This window comes from Vidua macroura, chromosome 3, assembly GCF_024509145.1.
Source record: "Vidua macroura isolate BioBank_ID:100142 chromosome 3, ASM2450914v1, whole genome shotgun sequence".
In the NCBI taxonomy this organism is placed as follows: Eukaryota; Metazoa; Chordata; class Aves; order Passeriformes; family Viduidae; genus Vidua; species Vidua macroura.
In genome coordinates this window covers 49,660,141-49,674,885 of record NC_071573.1, presented here as the reverse complement: position 1 = coordinate 49,674,885, position 14,745 = coordinate 49,660,141, and the positions used below count along the sequence as shown (strand labels likewise).

Sequence of the window (14,745 nt, the reverse complement as noted above, 5' to 3'; positions counted from 1 at the left end):
AATCATTCCAAATGGATTTAATTTTTCATTTCTTGCAACCATTAACTTGAGCTACAGCAGAATTAGTACTTTACTGATGTATGACAAAACCCTTCCTTAAAGTTTGGGTAAGAAACTTGCTATATATTTTTTTAATATGCACTGCCTAAACGTCTAATAGGATTCAGTTTAGTCTCCTGTCCCTCCTTAGGTAAGACTTTAAGAATAACCCTACTGGTTTCAAAGGAGTCTCTGTTGAACAAAGTTCCACATCAATTTGGGAAATAGATCCTTCTGAAGCATAAAGTTCTTGCTAATAGCAAGTCAGAGGTGAGGTTGTCCTGCCTCAGTCTGGGACTTGAGGCAAGTCGTCAAAGCAGCACAGCTCAAACTGTACTGTCTTGGAATAAGTCCCTTGGTGACTGCAGGTCCTGGCCTATAAATACCTGGAAATGCCTCCATCTGGGTCATTCTCAGCATATGACAAGGCCCCATAGTGTTTACCCAAGTACAGGGTTGTGGGATTGGGCTGCTTGGTGGTGAGTTCCCACCAGGCACAGATCTCTCCTCCCCACACTCATGCAGGACTGCTGCTCTGGTGTACCTCTCACTCCCAGAAAAAAAAGCAGAATTGACCTGATTGCTGAATGTGATGTTGAGTCACAGACTAGAAAAGAGGCCATTCTGCTGCACTTGAAATTTATGAGAAACTAGGGCAGTTCAGTGCAAAGGGCTGGGGAACTTCAGTTTTGTGTTTGACAGATTTGTCTGCAACTTAGAATGACAATGACTATCATAGTGTGTCTGCATAGTGTTGATCTGTGGCAAATGATCCATGTTTTTGGAAAAATGCACATATTTCTAATGAGTTTATACAGAGTGTCTGAACTGTCTCTTGCTGTATTTTCTTTCTGACTGCTATACTTTTGAGGAGTTTCAAACAGTTGGTGGAAACAGGGAAGTAGGACTTCTTCGATCACTCCTTGCTTGAAAAAGTTTGGGTCTAGAAGTGATCAGTATATCTGATCTTACCCCCTCATTAAATGAAAGAAACATTATGGATAAGGATAACATCAAATTAATGATTCTCTTTTTGATCCATTTCTTGTTACTGTTAATAGATATGGGTTTTTTAAAATCCATCTGTTCCTCTTATGTGATGGGTGTTCATTGTAAGTTCTGTGCTTATGTCAGGCATAAAATATTCAAAGAAAACTGTGGGTTTCACCTGTTTCCCTAGCAGAAGGCACTCTGAGTTTTGTAAAACTGTTGTTTTGGCTTGCTGAATGTATAAAGTGAATTTGAGAATCAGTTTTTATATATAGTTTGGACCACACAGTTCAAATATTTGTCTCGGAAAGGGTTATTTCTGAAGTTCTTTCAGTTAGAAAGTCTCCCAGTCTATGAGAGACATCATGAAGCTTAAATTTTAGCTGTCATGAACATTGCTTGGTCAAATTAGTGTGACTTTGAAAATGTTACCAGATCAGCGTGTTTTAAATGTGCATCCATCTTTCGTTCACTTTTGTGAACATGGACTGCATGTTATACAGACAGCATGGAATTAAATCCTTTTTTCCCTTTCCTATTACTGTTTTTCTATATTAGCTCGGCTGTGGGTTTTGCCATAGAAATGTTTATAAAACTTCACTCTTGCTATCTGATCTGTTCCCTTTTCTACCTATCCATTCCTTGTTTAATATCCCCTTTACTATCTGTTGTTAAGTTAACAGAACTGGTGACTGCAAGTTTTTCATACATTAAGACTTACTGATACATGGATATCCTGTTGCTCTGCTGAACTCTGAGCATGTTCACTTTGGTGGATCTCTTTTGCTCTTCCTTCTGCTAATGCTGCTTGATTTTGGAGAGGGAAACTTTCCCATCGCAGTTCAATTGGTTAAATGCATGATGTAATTTTTTTTTTTTTGACAGGAAATTATGGGGAAAGTGGAATGGAAGCCTTCAAAGAGTTGGCTGCCCAAGAGGGTCTCTGCATTGCTCACTCTGACAAGATCTACAGCAACGCTGGCGAGAAGAGCTTTGATCGCCTGCTCCGCAAGCTGCGAGAGAGGTTACCCAAGGCTAGAGTGGTGGTGTGCTTCTGCGAGGGAATGACAGTCAGGGGCATCCTCATCGCCATGCGGCGCCTGGGAGTGCTTGGGGAGTTCCTGCTAATTGGAAGGTAAGGCTCTGAGTGTGCTTTCTCTGCCTTTCCTCTCCCTCTCATCCTGTAGGCAGGCCTTTGATTTCAGAACTGTGCAGATTAGGCTACTGGTGATTTCCATATTTAATTGTGTGCCAACTTGATCAGTGGTGATAGCTTTTGCTGAACTAAATGTTAATTACTAACTCTTTTATATGGATATATGGCATTACCATTTCTGTGCTTTTGCACACTCTAGAGAAATGTGTCATGGACAGAGTTTTAGACCTGAAGTAGGGAGTGAAGAATTCTGGTTTCAGTATGTGATCTGTGACACGTGACAAAATTTTGTGTTTTTGTAAGGATGACCTTTAATGATTTGAAACTCCAATTACCAAGTGTTTTTGATTACTGGAAATTTTTTCCAGTCTTATGATTACAACCTTGCATTCTCAGTTGTACACTTTACTGTGATCTTTGCTGTTGAAAGCTGGGGCACTGATATTATGCAGGTTGTTTGGTTGATAAGACATCAGACTTGATGATGACTAAATGAGTATGTATGTGTGTTTTTATATCACCAGAGTAACAGTGCAGATAGATGTGTGTTGGACAGAAAAAAGGCTGTTTTTATTAAAATGAGAATGGTTGCTTTGCTCTACTAGAATTTGTCTTTGTAGGTATTCACTGAAATATGGTAAATTTAGCTCTAGCACATACTTTATCCACAATTCCATTTTTGTGGTAATTCTTATTTTGAGGCTTCTTTGACTTTCACCTTGATTTCTGCAATGTCTTGGTCCATTTTTCTGTCTTGATGAACATTGCTCAAATGATGAGGATGGATATTTTCTGGCTTCTGTGTTGGATTGATAATGTCTGCTTTAATCCTTCTATTTACTCTGTTTCTTTATTTGTAATTTTAACATTCCTTGAAGGAATGTTTAAATTAATTCCTTCAAAGCCTTTGTCAGTTGTTTCCATGCCTACTTAGTTTCTGTTGTCATCTGATCTTATCAGTCTTCTTCTTGTCCCATTTTTTCCCTAAAGCCTTTGTGTCTGTGTTTGTGACTGAGATCCTCTCCTTTTGCTCTGTGCTGTAGTATTGGCTTCCCCTGACTGTATTGCTCCTCAAAACCCACAGTTATGATTTCCACAAGTTATGATTTCCACAAGTCAGATACCTACTCTGGCCTAAGGAATAAACTGAAAGCATTAAGTCATTCTCATCAATTTTTTGTTGCAGTCCTTGTTTGCTATCTATTTGAAGCTGAGGTTCTAGAGTATCTCCAGAAGGTTATGAAGAAAAGATATAGCACATTTGGACAACTGTCAACACTAAAATGAAACAAAGACTAAGGCTGTATTGAAAATGGTGTGTTCCAGATTGTGTATGTGTGGTTCAAGTGCATCATTTAGTTTGCATTAGTTGAAATGAATAATGGGAGTAACACATTTTATGTACGGGTTTTCAGTGACTAGAAGAAACTGAATATAATAAAATTAGTCTCAGTGACAGCATTCCCAGTCTTTTAGTAAGTACCCTGAAGCTGTGGGCAATGCTATGCTTTCTTCATGTATTGTCACTATAGCAGTGTCTCATTGTTCACTGATTTAGGTGCTCCCTCTTGATGTTGATCATACTGAGAACCAAATAAATTAAACCTCCTACATTAAGCCACAAACCTTGGTTTGCTATTAGACCACTCCTATTAGACCACTCCCCTGCTCCTTGGATATGTGGAAAATTTAAGCTTTAAATTTAGACTTTGAGCCCTTATCAAACATAACACTGGTCCATACATTTCAGTTGATTTTCTTAGAATGTGTCCAACAGTGTAGTTCTGAGCTTTTTGTTAGAAATGCCTACCTATTAAATTGAATAATGTAATTACTTTGGAAATCACTATGTATTTTTCAGGTAGATTTTCACATACCCTTCCTTCATGCTGGTAGTTGAGTATGGGAGACACCTTTTTAGGGCTGAGTGGGTTCTGTCAATTGTAATACAGGCTGGTTATTGCTTTGCATAGTCTGGATTGTGCACGACAGCTGGTTGAAATAAAACGTATTATGGGGCTTGCATATGTTATGTGCTTGCAGAACTAAAGAAAAGAAATTTTCTTTGAATTGTCCTAATTAAGTGATTTTAAAAAATGGCAAATTAGCAAACTTGTGAATAAGTAAGTTGCAGTGGAACTGCAGTGCTATGAATTTGGTCATCTATATACAAACAGGAACTAAGGCACACATTAACATTACTTTGATGTGCTATTCAGTCTTTTTTGTTCACGTACCCAGCTAAGCAAAAAACTATGAGCCTTTTAAGAACATTCTTTTAATTGAGAGAAGCGAGAGTGAATGTGACATCAAGATTTTTTTTTTTTTAATAGTAAACTAAACAAAGCCTTTAGTTTACCCACAGGTTTATTATCAGCCACATTTTATCAAACCCATACTCTGCTCTGACTCACTGTAAAGAGGGAGCCTTTGCAAAGGAGCACCTGGCTAAGTAGCTCTCTTTCTGCTACATCTTCAATATTGCTATTTATCAAAGTAGACATGAACAGCTTAGCTTAACTAAATTCATGCTATCAGAAAGAGAGCTAGGAACTAAATTTGGCTTCTGTTTAATCCTAAATTCAGTTTCCTTTACTACTGGAAGTGGGAGTCTGTTATTTTAGTGAGAAGGGAGATCCTCTCTCTCAATCTGAGGGAGCTGGAATTACAACAGTACAATAGATGAGGTTACAATCCTGCCTGAGGCAGAATGGCAGAAATTCTGAAATCAATAGTGTTGAAATGTAGCAGAGAATGAGTGAGAAAATTTATTAAACTACAAAATGATGATGACAAATTTTAAAAGGGACTGATAATGAAAGGGAAAGAAGGCAGAACTTGGTCATGGCTTTTTGTATAAAAAATATTAGAATAGAATTGGAGTAAGCAAAGGCAAAGATTATGCCAAAAATTTAACTGTACTCTTAAGGGAATTCAGGTGGTAGCTCTTTTAGCCAAAATTAGTTTTGATGAGAAGAGATTATGTAGGAAGATGCTCAATCTCATTTGTCTAATCATGTTTACGCAGGGCACTGGGTTTTATATTACTCAATAAGCATCAATTAGATTCTGTGAGAGTTTTGCGAGATTGATGAATTTCCTATATATCCCCTGAGATCATGCAAGAAAAGGTGTGTAACTTACTTTTCAGCATCTGTATGGGTAATGGAAAGCAAATGAAAAACAAATGAAATAACCAGTTTTAAGAGATGCTCTGATGTCATTAGATAAGAGAAATTTTTAGATGGATAGTTGGATATTGAAATGCTCTTTCATGATTTGTTTTCAAACTCCTACACTCAATGGTTTGTGTAAAAGTATGAGGAACTTTACAAAGGAAGGGTTATATTAGTGCACATGCTGTTTTTTAGTACAGTCCTTTGGAAAGGATAGGTATTGCTTTACTTCTGTAGGCTTTCTAGTGCTTTACAGTCTCCATTAATGTTGCTGTATGGGCTGTTGTAGAACTGTAAGTTTTAAGTAGAGCGATCTTAAGGTTTGAATGCTTAGCAGTTAGGGTATGGTTGGATTCTCTACTGTCAACCTATTTTGAAGGGCAAGTCTGTTCTTTCTGTGTATCTAATAAAACTCATTTAGCATAGGATGATGGAGCTTTCAGAGTAGATATTGTGGGGAATTATTTTTATGACTGCTCCCCATTCAAAAGCCAATATAAATAATGGTTTTGGCATTTAAATTCACACTTTCTAAAATATTGAGAAAGCATTATCACTGTAAACTGTTTGGTCCTATTATCTGATATTTCTGGATAGGTGGAACTTGATTGCATCCAAGTGCAAGAGTAAACAGCTTGTTGGTGAGTTGACAGAGAAGTGTGACCTGATGTGGTCAATCCCTGGGCAGCAGGGTGTGTGGGAGGATTTTGGCAGACACTGAGGGCAGTTATCACCTTCCAAGGCCTGGGATTTTATGGCAGAACACACATGTAATCCCAGTGAGTTGGTACAGCATTTGACAGAGGAATGCTTTGCCTACCCCAATCACACCCATCGGTTCCTTAGCACTGACACTACTGAGCCTTTTTCAGCTCCATCACAGCAGAGGAAGGAAGGCCTCTGCACTTGAGGACACCATGGCTAAGGCAGGCACCCAAACCCTATGCACAATAATCATCTCAGCTGTCAAAAAGAGGTAGCAGAGATTGACAGGTCCATAACATCATTTAGTGAGGGAGAAGGAAAAATCTGGTCAGGAAGCTGGCCTTTCTGGTAGGAAAGGAAGCAGGAGAAGGAAGTGACAGAAGTTTCTCTCTGAATCTATTTTAATTGGAAAGAAATTGTTTTAATTTGCCCCAGGTCGAGTGTCTTGCCTGTAATGGTAACCTCCCTTTCTGCATTTTAACTTGTGAGATTTTTTTTTTCTCCTTGTTTTCTACCTTTGTCCTATTCAGTAGGGTAGCTGGCAAGTGGCTGGGTGAGCATTTGGCTGCTGACCAAGGTTACAGATGATATAGCTTGCACTGCCAAAAGCATGATGTTATCTATCTCTCTTTCATTCAGTTCTGACACCACAAATAACGTAATAGTATCACAAATACCACCTCACATATGTGGCTAAGGAGACTGCCTACTTCTTGCTCCCTGATGAGTCCCTGGTGCCAGTGGCTCATTTATTACTTACCAAATGACTGAGAATATTTTACTGTTAGTGGAATATTTTTCATAAGGGAGATGACCATCAGAGAATATGAATGTTCTTTTAAATTTGACTAGCTGGAAGAAAGATGCTGTACTCTGCTCTGCAATGAACCATGTCTTCATCACATAGACTGCCCAATATTTATGAAAAATCAATGACAAATGTCCATGTTCTCCCAAAGCAGCTGAAATGTTTTGCAGGGCCAATGTGTCTAATTCCATTAAGAAAAAAAATTGGTATTTTTAAGTACTTAAGAGATTACAAAGAAATCAGTAAGAACCAACAATATGTTGTCAATGGGGGAAAAAACTCTGCCATGATCTAGCACAGATTATCTAGGATAGCTTTGGGCCTTATAAAACTGACAAAAATAGTAGATATGGTAGACTGTTACTCATTATACTGTTTTATGCCAACTTGCTATGAATGGGAGTGTGTTAAGAAAAACTGGTAGTAATCCAGCACTGACAAATGTATGTGATTGAACCCAAACCATTCATATTCCATGTGCTGTTCTTTGAGAGGACAGTCTGGGTGGTAAAACTTGGTGGTTTGAAAGTACAAAGTAGAGATGACAAGACAGTTGGCATGCTGAAAATAAAAAGGAAAATAGTAATTTGAGACCCAAAGGTTTACTTTCCATGCATTTTGCTCTGGGAAGAGGGCTGTTTTTTCTTCCTAGTACCTACATGCCCAAAGGTGTTTAGAATGACTACTTTTAATGTTTTTCTTGTTGTTGACACTCCAAGTTAATGGAAGACTGTGTTTAAATAAATGTTTAGATATAATCAGAAGTTTAGCTGGGTTTGGATTCAAACTCCTGGATTGAAATTGAGGTAGATTCTGTAAAATGCTGAAATAAGTCGTTATCACTTTTCAAATACTTTTAGAGTCTAGCCAAAGTTGGTTAGATTGATATTTGTATTGTCAATTAAGATAGTCCCACCTGGCAACATCAGAACATTTCCTGAACATTTTCAAGGTTTTTAATGGGATCCACTGCTAACTTTAAAGTCTGAAACCTCAGAACATGTCCCTAGAAAATTTTATACCTTATTCATGGTTTATTTAGTAGTTGCAGTCTATCACCCATTTACTATGACAAGAATTTATAATCTGTGGGGATGAAAACAGAATTACATGATGCAAGAAGACTGAGCAAGCACATTTTGTTTACTCTCTAGCCTACAATAACATCAATCCATGTTAAAAGGCAATTGCATATTAAGTGCCAATTAAATAGCAGTATATTTGAGCAGAGCTGCGTTTTGAGTCTTAATAAAAAAAGCAATACTCACTTTTACAGAGACAAAAAAAATACAAGAAGGATACGTATTTTTATGGTAAGTCGGATTTATGTATTGTAATGGGCAAATTTTTAAATATGGGGGTGTTTTGTCTTTTAACTTCTTCTATGTGATGTGAGTTAAATGAGGTTTTGTATGTAATTGAATCTCTTTCATATGGGCATCCAGAATTAGTTTTAAAAACATGTATTAACCCTTAGCTATTTCTGTGTATATACTCAGCGCTATACAATATTTCTGTGTATATACTCAGCGCTAATGAGGATGAAATGTACAGAAGTTGTAGGTGAGATGTAAATGCTTTTGTAAATGATTATTAAACTTCCAATTTATAAATTAAGATGTTTTAATAAATATTTACTCAGTTTTTTGAAGTGATGTGAAAGCTTGCTGGCTTGACAAACAGGGTGTGAAAACGTGTTTTAAAGCAATATACGCTGTTTAATGGTAGCCGTTAATGTACCTATTCCATAAATGAGAGAAAGTAAAGGACTAGTGTTTTTATGCTTCTGAAGATGTAATGCAATTGATTATCAAAGCAAAGGAATTCTATCTTTTACTTGCTTAAGTCTCTGGAATAGGAGAGACTTGGTTCTGTGTTTTCAAATTTTCTTGGCATGGGTTCTGCAGGAAGAGTTATCTAAGCTAGTAATGTCCAAGTGTATGCAAGGAAGGACCAGCCCTGACAAAAATAATTTACCTTTAAGTTTTCTACAAAGTTCTCCAACTCTGAGAGTATGCAAAAGTTCAAGATCTGCTTGTTGTCTATGAACTAATATGGATGTGAGATAATTGAGTTATTAAGTAGTACTGTGTCTTCATGGATTATTTATTAGGCAGTATATGTTTTATCATGCCCCTGCAGAAACCAGGAGCTGGATGGCTGCTGCTCACCTGGAAAATGATGTTGTACTTTTATGTGAATGAATCATATTGAGTTATGTTATTTCAAGGGTCTTTGCATAATTTATGTAGGGCCAGACTTTGTCAGGCACGTCTCTGTGAGGCTGAGGTTCTTTATAAATGGTTAAGAACCAAAGCAAAGTTTTTCTCACAACAGTTAAAATAAGTCCCTAATACTGTGACCTTTCAAATCTCCACAGTTTACTTTCAGTTCCTTTTAGTGTGCAAATAGAACTGAAACTTAAAGAAGTTCTGATAAAAAAAATGATCAAAATCCTCACTCAAAATATAAACTCTTTTTTATAAGGTTTATTTTCTTAATTCTAAGCAGCAAATTAATCACCTTTTTTTAAGAGGAAAAACAGAAATTGAAGATGAATCTTACCTGGAATAATCATAATAATTATTATGAATTATTATTTAAGAATAGTTACTTTCTTGTTTCCTGACATGTTTTGGTATAAAAATAGACTTTCCTCTTGCAATATTGGAATATATATCGTCAACTCTTAGTGATGCTTCCAGTCTTTGGATCACTAGAAAAACATTGATAATAGGGTTAAGTTATTGACTGAAGATAATGATAATTGCCTGAGCTGTACCCATACAAACAACATTTATTTTGACAGGCACAAGCACACCAAGGGGAAAATAATTTATGTTGCAATTTAAGCACCTTCCTCCTAAATCCTGGAAAGGAGGGAATGAAAAGCTTTAGAGCTTCTGTGACTAATCAGTTGGCTGCACTTTCAGTGCAGAAACTTAGTGCTTGTTTAAACCTTTGGCTCATTAAGCAGAGAAGGTAAAATAAAGAGCAGGGTATGAGGCTGTGGAGAAAGGCCATATATTTTTATGTACTGCTCATTTTTCATTAATTTTTTCCCTTCCCTTTAAAAATGCCCTTAACCTAATGAGCTTTGCTGGAGAACCCTGGTACATTTCCAAAGCTGGAAAATGTGCACAACTTTCAGCAGTCTGAGGAGATGAATTCATCTGAAGAGAAGCTAGCCTTGAAGCATCTGTTTGAACATGCACTGTGAAAATTTTAGGTCGTGCAAGTGTTGTAATCTGGCAGCCAAATTCATAATGTCTCAAAAGTAGAAATTAAAGCGGACTAAAGGCAATCGGCCCATGTTGATAGATTCTTAATCTGTTGGTTTTCTGCTGAATTTTTCAGTCAAGAAAAATCCTTTAAGTTTCCAAGGCATAGTAGGGCTTTAGGACCCAATGATATCAAGAACTTGTTTCACAAAGTCAGAGCTGGCTCTTTCATGTTTCACTATTGCCTTTTCAACACCACCAGCCTGTTCTGCTATAGGACTAAAAAACTGGCCAGTTCTTGACCACATTTCACACTCCAGTCTTTACTTACCTGCATCTTAGTTTAGTTATTTGTACCTCAGAGAGGGAGAATCAAAAGAAGAATTTTGCTTCAAAGTCTTGCAAATTCACTGCTGCCTGATAAGTGACCTGGCACTTATTTTAACTGACTTTAAACCACATGCATTATTCACTATGAGCTATTTGTGGGTAAGCTTTGATACCTAGGGCTCATACAGTTATTTTCCATGTTGGTGATTTGGTTGTATTTATTCATTCTGTGGGGAGTCAGTTTTAAGGGTTTTTTTTCCTCCTGGCCCTCTTTGAGGGTAATACTGGAAGGATGTAATGCAAGTCAGAGCTAGAAAAAAAATACACTACTGTTGTTTAATAGAAATAGAGTGAGCTATTTTCTTCTGCTTTGCAGAATCAAACTCAATTCCTTCTTTTCATTGCTAAGACAAGGCTTAAAATCATCTCTTGCATGTCAACATGAGGATCAGTAAAGCTGCATGATACATCAGATTTAAGCAATTCTGTATGTAGAAATAAGAATGTGACTCCTGTTATTATTTCTGCTTATTTCTCACCTCACAGGGTATATCATTGAGTTACCATTTATAATCTATACATTTTCTCTACTCTTCCTTTGGTGTATCTCTGAATATACAATTTTAGCTGTTTCCTTATTGTTATATAACTTGCATTCTTCAGTTCCTTGCATGCTTCATTTTGTTCCTTGCATCTTCATCGATCCTTTCTTGTTCTTTCTCCCCCCTTTACCTGAGTCTGGACCTTCTTGAGCCTTCCAGCACCTGCTATTTTGTGTAGTAAATAGTCTGTAGTACTGGTGTAATTTCCTTTCTCTTAAAAGTCATTAAGAGTTTTAGCATTTCCTTAATCAGAAATGGAGATAAGCAAAACTTGCTCTTGAAAATCTTACTCATATAAAGGAGATGCTTGAGGAACAGGTTAATTTCATGGCTCTTTTGCATCATCTGTTTCTTTTGTGTTAGGCAGATGAGCACCCTACATCTAAAACAATAATTAAATAAACCTACCAATTGAGGAATGATGTATTCTCTTTTTGTTTGTGGATGTGCAACAAGCAGTCAAAAAAAAGAGGCTCTCCCCCTCAAAAGTAGCTATGCACTGTGTAAGACTGGTCCTTTTGTTGTTTTCAACTGTTCTTGATGGGAGTTTGCATTATTATTGCCATTAGAAACACAAGATGGAGTATTATCATATTAACCACTGTTGCCTTTACAGACCTGAAATACTGTAATTGACTTGAATCTGGACTCGTATGCTATCCCTGGTATTTTAAAACTAAGTTCTGAGGAGAAGCAATGGTATAAAGAAGAGAAACTAGGCCAGTGGTCTGACTTTGGAGGTTGACAGCTGATCATTCTCAGAGTTGCAAATAGAGTGCATGTGGGGACTCACTATGAGGTAACATAATGCAAGCAAACAAACCAAATGCTGAAGTCTGTTGAAAGCACCACTGTGAAGGCCAGTGCTCAGAGTGGTTTCCAGTGGAACACCTGGAGTACAAGACTAGAGGTGTTAATCTGCTTGCATCTCAAAGGAATTGTATCAGCAGGGTGATTACATCGTATTTTAAATGAACCTGGAATGGCAATGGGGAGTTTGCAGGATTTACAAGACACTCTCCATTGTCTCTAAGTTTAATCAAAATAGAAAATGGTAGAGCACAATGTTTCTCGAGAGGTCTATGTCCAAGTATGACTGATTTCTTTTATCTGTTTGCCATTATAGGAAAACTTCTTAGATATGGAGACTTATCTCAAGCATTTGTACAACCAGCTATTCCAGCAGGGTAACAATTGCAGTTTTAGAGAAATATACGCAGAATTAGGAAGGAGGAAAGATAAAAGGCTAAGAAAGGAGAAGAGGTGGCACTAAAATGCAAGAAAGAAAAACATCCATTATAGGAAGGCAAATAGAATGTGGACGTGGGGGAGGATGAATTATAAAAGTCTGTATGTAAGACAGAGATGAAGTGTGATAGAGGTTTGGTTACAGGCAATGATTATTTTTTTCTGATCTAGACTGAGGTATGTTAAGATACATGAAAAAGCAGAATTGTGATTCCAAACTGAAAAAGTGGTGGTCTGCTAGCCCATCAGGCTTCCATACAAGAATGCTTTTGCTGAACTGAACCTCTCCAGTAAAATATCAGGGGCATGAATTCTGTGTTCATGCTGCTGTGAATCATGATTGACACTCTGGGCTCTTAAAGCAAGTGTGAAATAAGAATATCTTCCTGATATGAAGATCTTACCTGCAAAAAAGAGAAATATTCATATGTTCTAGTATTGTGTTTGTCAGTGGTGAACATTCAGTGCCTGTGATTCAAATGAAGATCTTTTACTTCCACTCTTTTTCTCCTCTGCGAAGCAATATATCGCCTAGAATGTTGTCTGCTATTTTGTTTTCAAACCAGATGATTGACATTTCTTGTAATTTTCATCCTTGGTATAGAAATTCCAGGTGCTGTTGTTTAGAACTTCAAAGTTATTAACTTTGAGAAGAACTCAGTGCCTGTGAGTTCCCAGTATTAGTCTAAATATAAGAGAATGTCTTTGTACTTTACATCTGCTGACTTTTAATTAAATCAAGTCTTTTTAATGGAATAGGGAACATGAGTCTACCTGGATTCATTTTCATCATTTATGTTAGACATAGCATCATAGTTTGTCCTCATGTCATTTTCTAACTAAATGCACTGTTTTTAAAGTCCTGCATGCTACAAATGCTTTGGGGAAAGGACAATATTTTAGGTCAGTGAAATGCCATACAAAGAGAGGTAACCTTGGCTCATAACTGAGTTTGCAACTCATGCAAATGTAATAATTAAAGCTGAATAAAAATATTTTAGGAAAGAATGTACAGGGAAGACCAAACACCAAGCAGAAGAGGGAGATAAATTATGTGTGCTTACAAAAATGTTATTTTGATGTTGCATGAAGGTCATGGCCCCACTGCTTAAGTGGAGGTGTTCAGCATCAGCAGGAGCAGCTGTTCCTCAAGTCCTAATAACAATGGAAAGAGGTTGACTGGGAGCCTGGGGAAGAAAGTGTTTATTCAAGTGCTGTCGTTCTTTCAGACCGTATAGACACACTGATAAAAGCTTTCATTTCTCCATCAGAGCTCCAGAAACAGATGCTGCAAGGTGATGGAGATCTACCTAAAGTCTCTTTTTCCTGGCTAGAGGCAATGAAAAGTTGTGTTATCAAATCTAGTTCTTCATCTTTTAGAAATTGAAGCTTTCCTTAAGACAGAGTCCTTGGATTAGAGAAAACTGGATTTGTGATCCCCTTGTAATAGTCAGAATTTCTTGTAATCAAGGATTTTGAGACTGAAGTTTCCAGTAAAGAATGTGGCTGTTTCCTTGGAAGGTCTTCTACCAGATTAAAATTTACTTTTTGTGTTAACCTCAAATCCCTTTGAATCCCTAAAAAAACAGCCCTTCATATACCTGCTTCTTATCTGTCCAAATTCTCCAACCCTCTGCTCCTGGCAGCCTCTAAAATAAACTTCATGCATTGTTAATGCCTAAATCTGCAGCACAGTGCAAGCTGAAATAGTGGAGACACTCCAAGTATAGATTGAATTTAACATAAAAAGACATCAACTGTTGTATTTTCTGTATGTCATGCTATATGTAACTTAATACATGCTATATGTAACTTAATATGAAGCTCAGGGATCCATTTAAATGAAACTGCCAGAAATTTTCAGACTGAGAAGCAGAAGGAGCCTTACTGTGTAACTGAAGTCTCCCCTTGAGGTGGGGAGTGATTTGCATCCCTCTTGAAGGAGTCAGGTCTACTGATCATTATGGAGTATATGGAGAGCTAAATGATAGGGGCAGATGTACAGACAGAAAAACAGCTGTGCAGTGCTCCAAATTATATGTATCTGTTTTCTTGAGTTTATTACATATGAAGTCATTTTATGCTGCAGTGGGTGATAGCCAAGGAAAAACAAACCTCAGGGCCTTGGTCTTTGAAAGGTATGCATCTCCAGTTGCTTTTCTCCCTGCTGATTTTTCAAAGATCTGTACAAATGATTGATTTTATAATATTTTTGAAAGTTTAGTGGCTGAACTAAACATTCTGGAGGCAATGCTTATAACAACCTGAAAACACTTTTAATGACCTTAATAGCTGGTTTTCTTTTTTCAGCAGTAAGAAGAATTTTAGTCTTTGCCAACCTAAACATTTTTCCTTAAATCCAGAGCAATCTTCTGTCAATTTCAAAACAAATATGTTATTTCAAAATAGAAAGTCAGAATGCTCTATTTCGAAAATGTTGAAACTATTTCCTCTAGAAAATGTCAAAATA

At 37.0% G+C, this 14,745-nt stretch overlaps 1 protein-coding gene across 1 annotated transcript in view; it reads left to right on the top strand.

Annotated features, from left to right (window-relative positions):
* Nucleotides 1–14,745, top strand: part of GRM1 (glutamate metabotropic receptor 1) — a 179,472-nt gene that overhangs the window by 33,884 nt on the left and 130,843 nt on the right. The window contains exon 2 of the mRNA XM_053974124.1: nucleotides 1,915–2,164. Coding sequence (XP_053830099.1) covers nucleotides 1,915–2,164 — 250 coding nt within the window. The remainder of the gene's footprint in view (nucleotides 1–1,914; nucleotides 2,165–14,745) is intronic.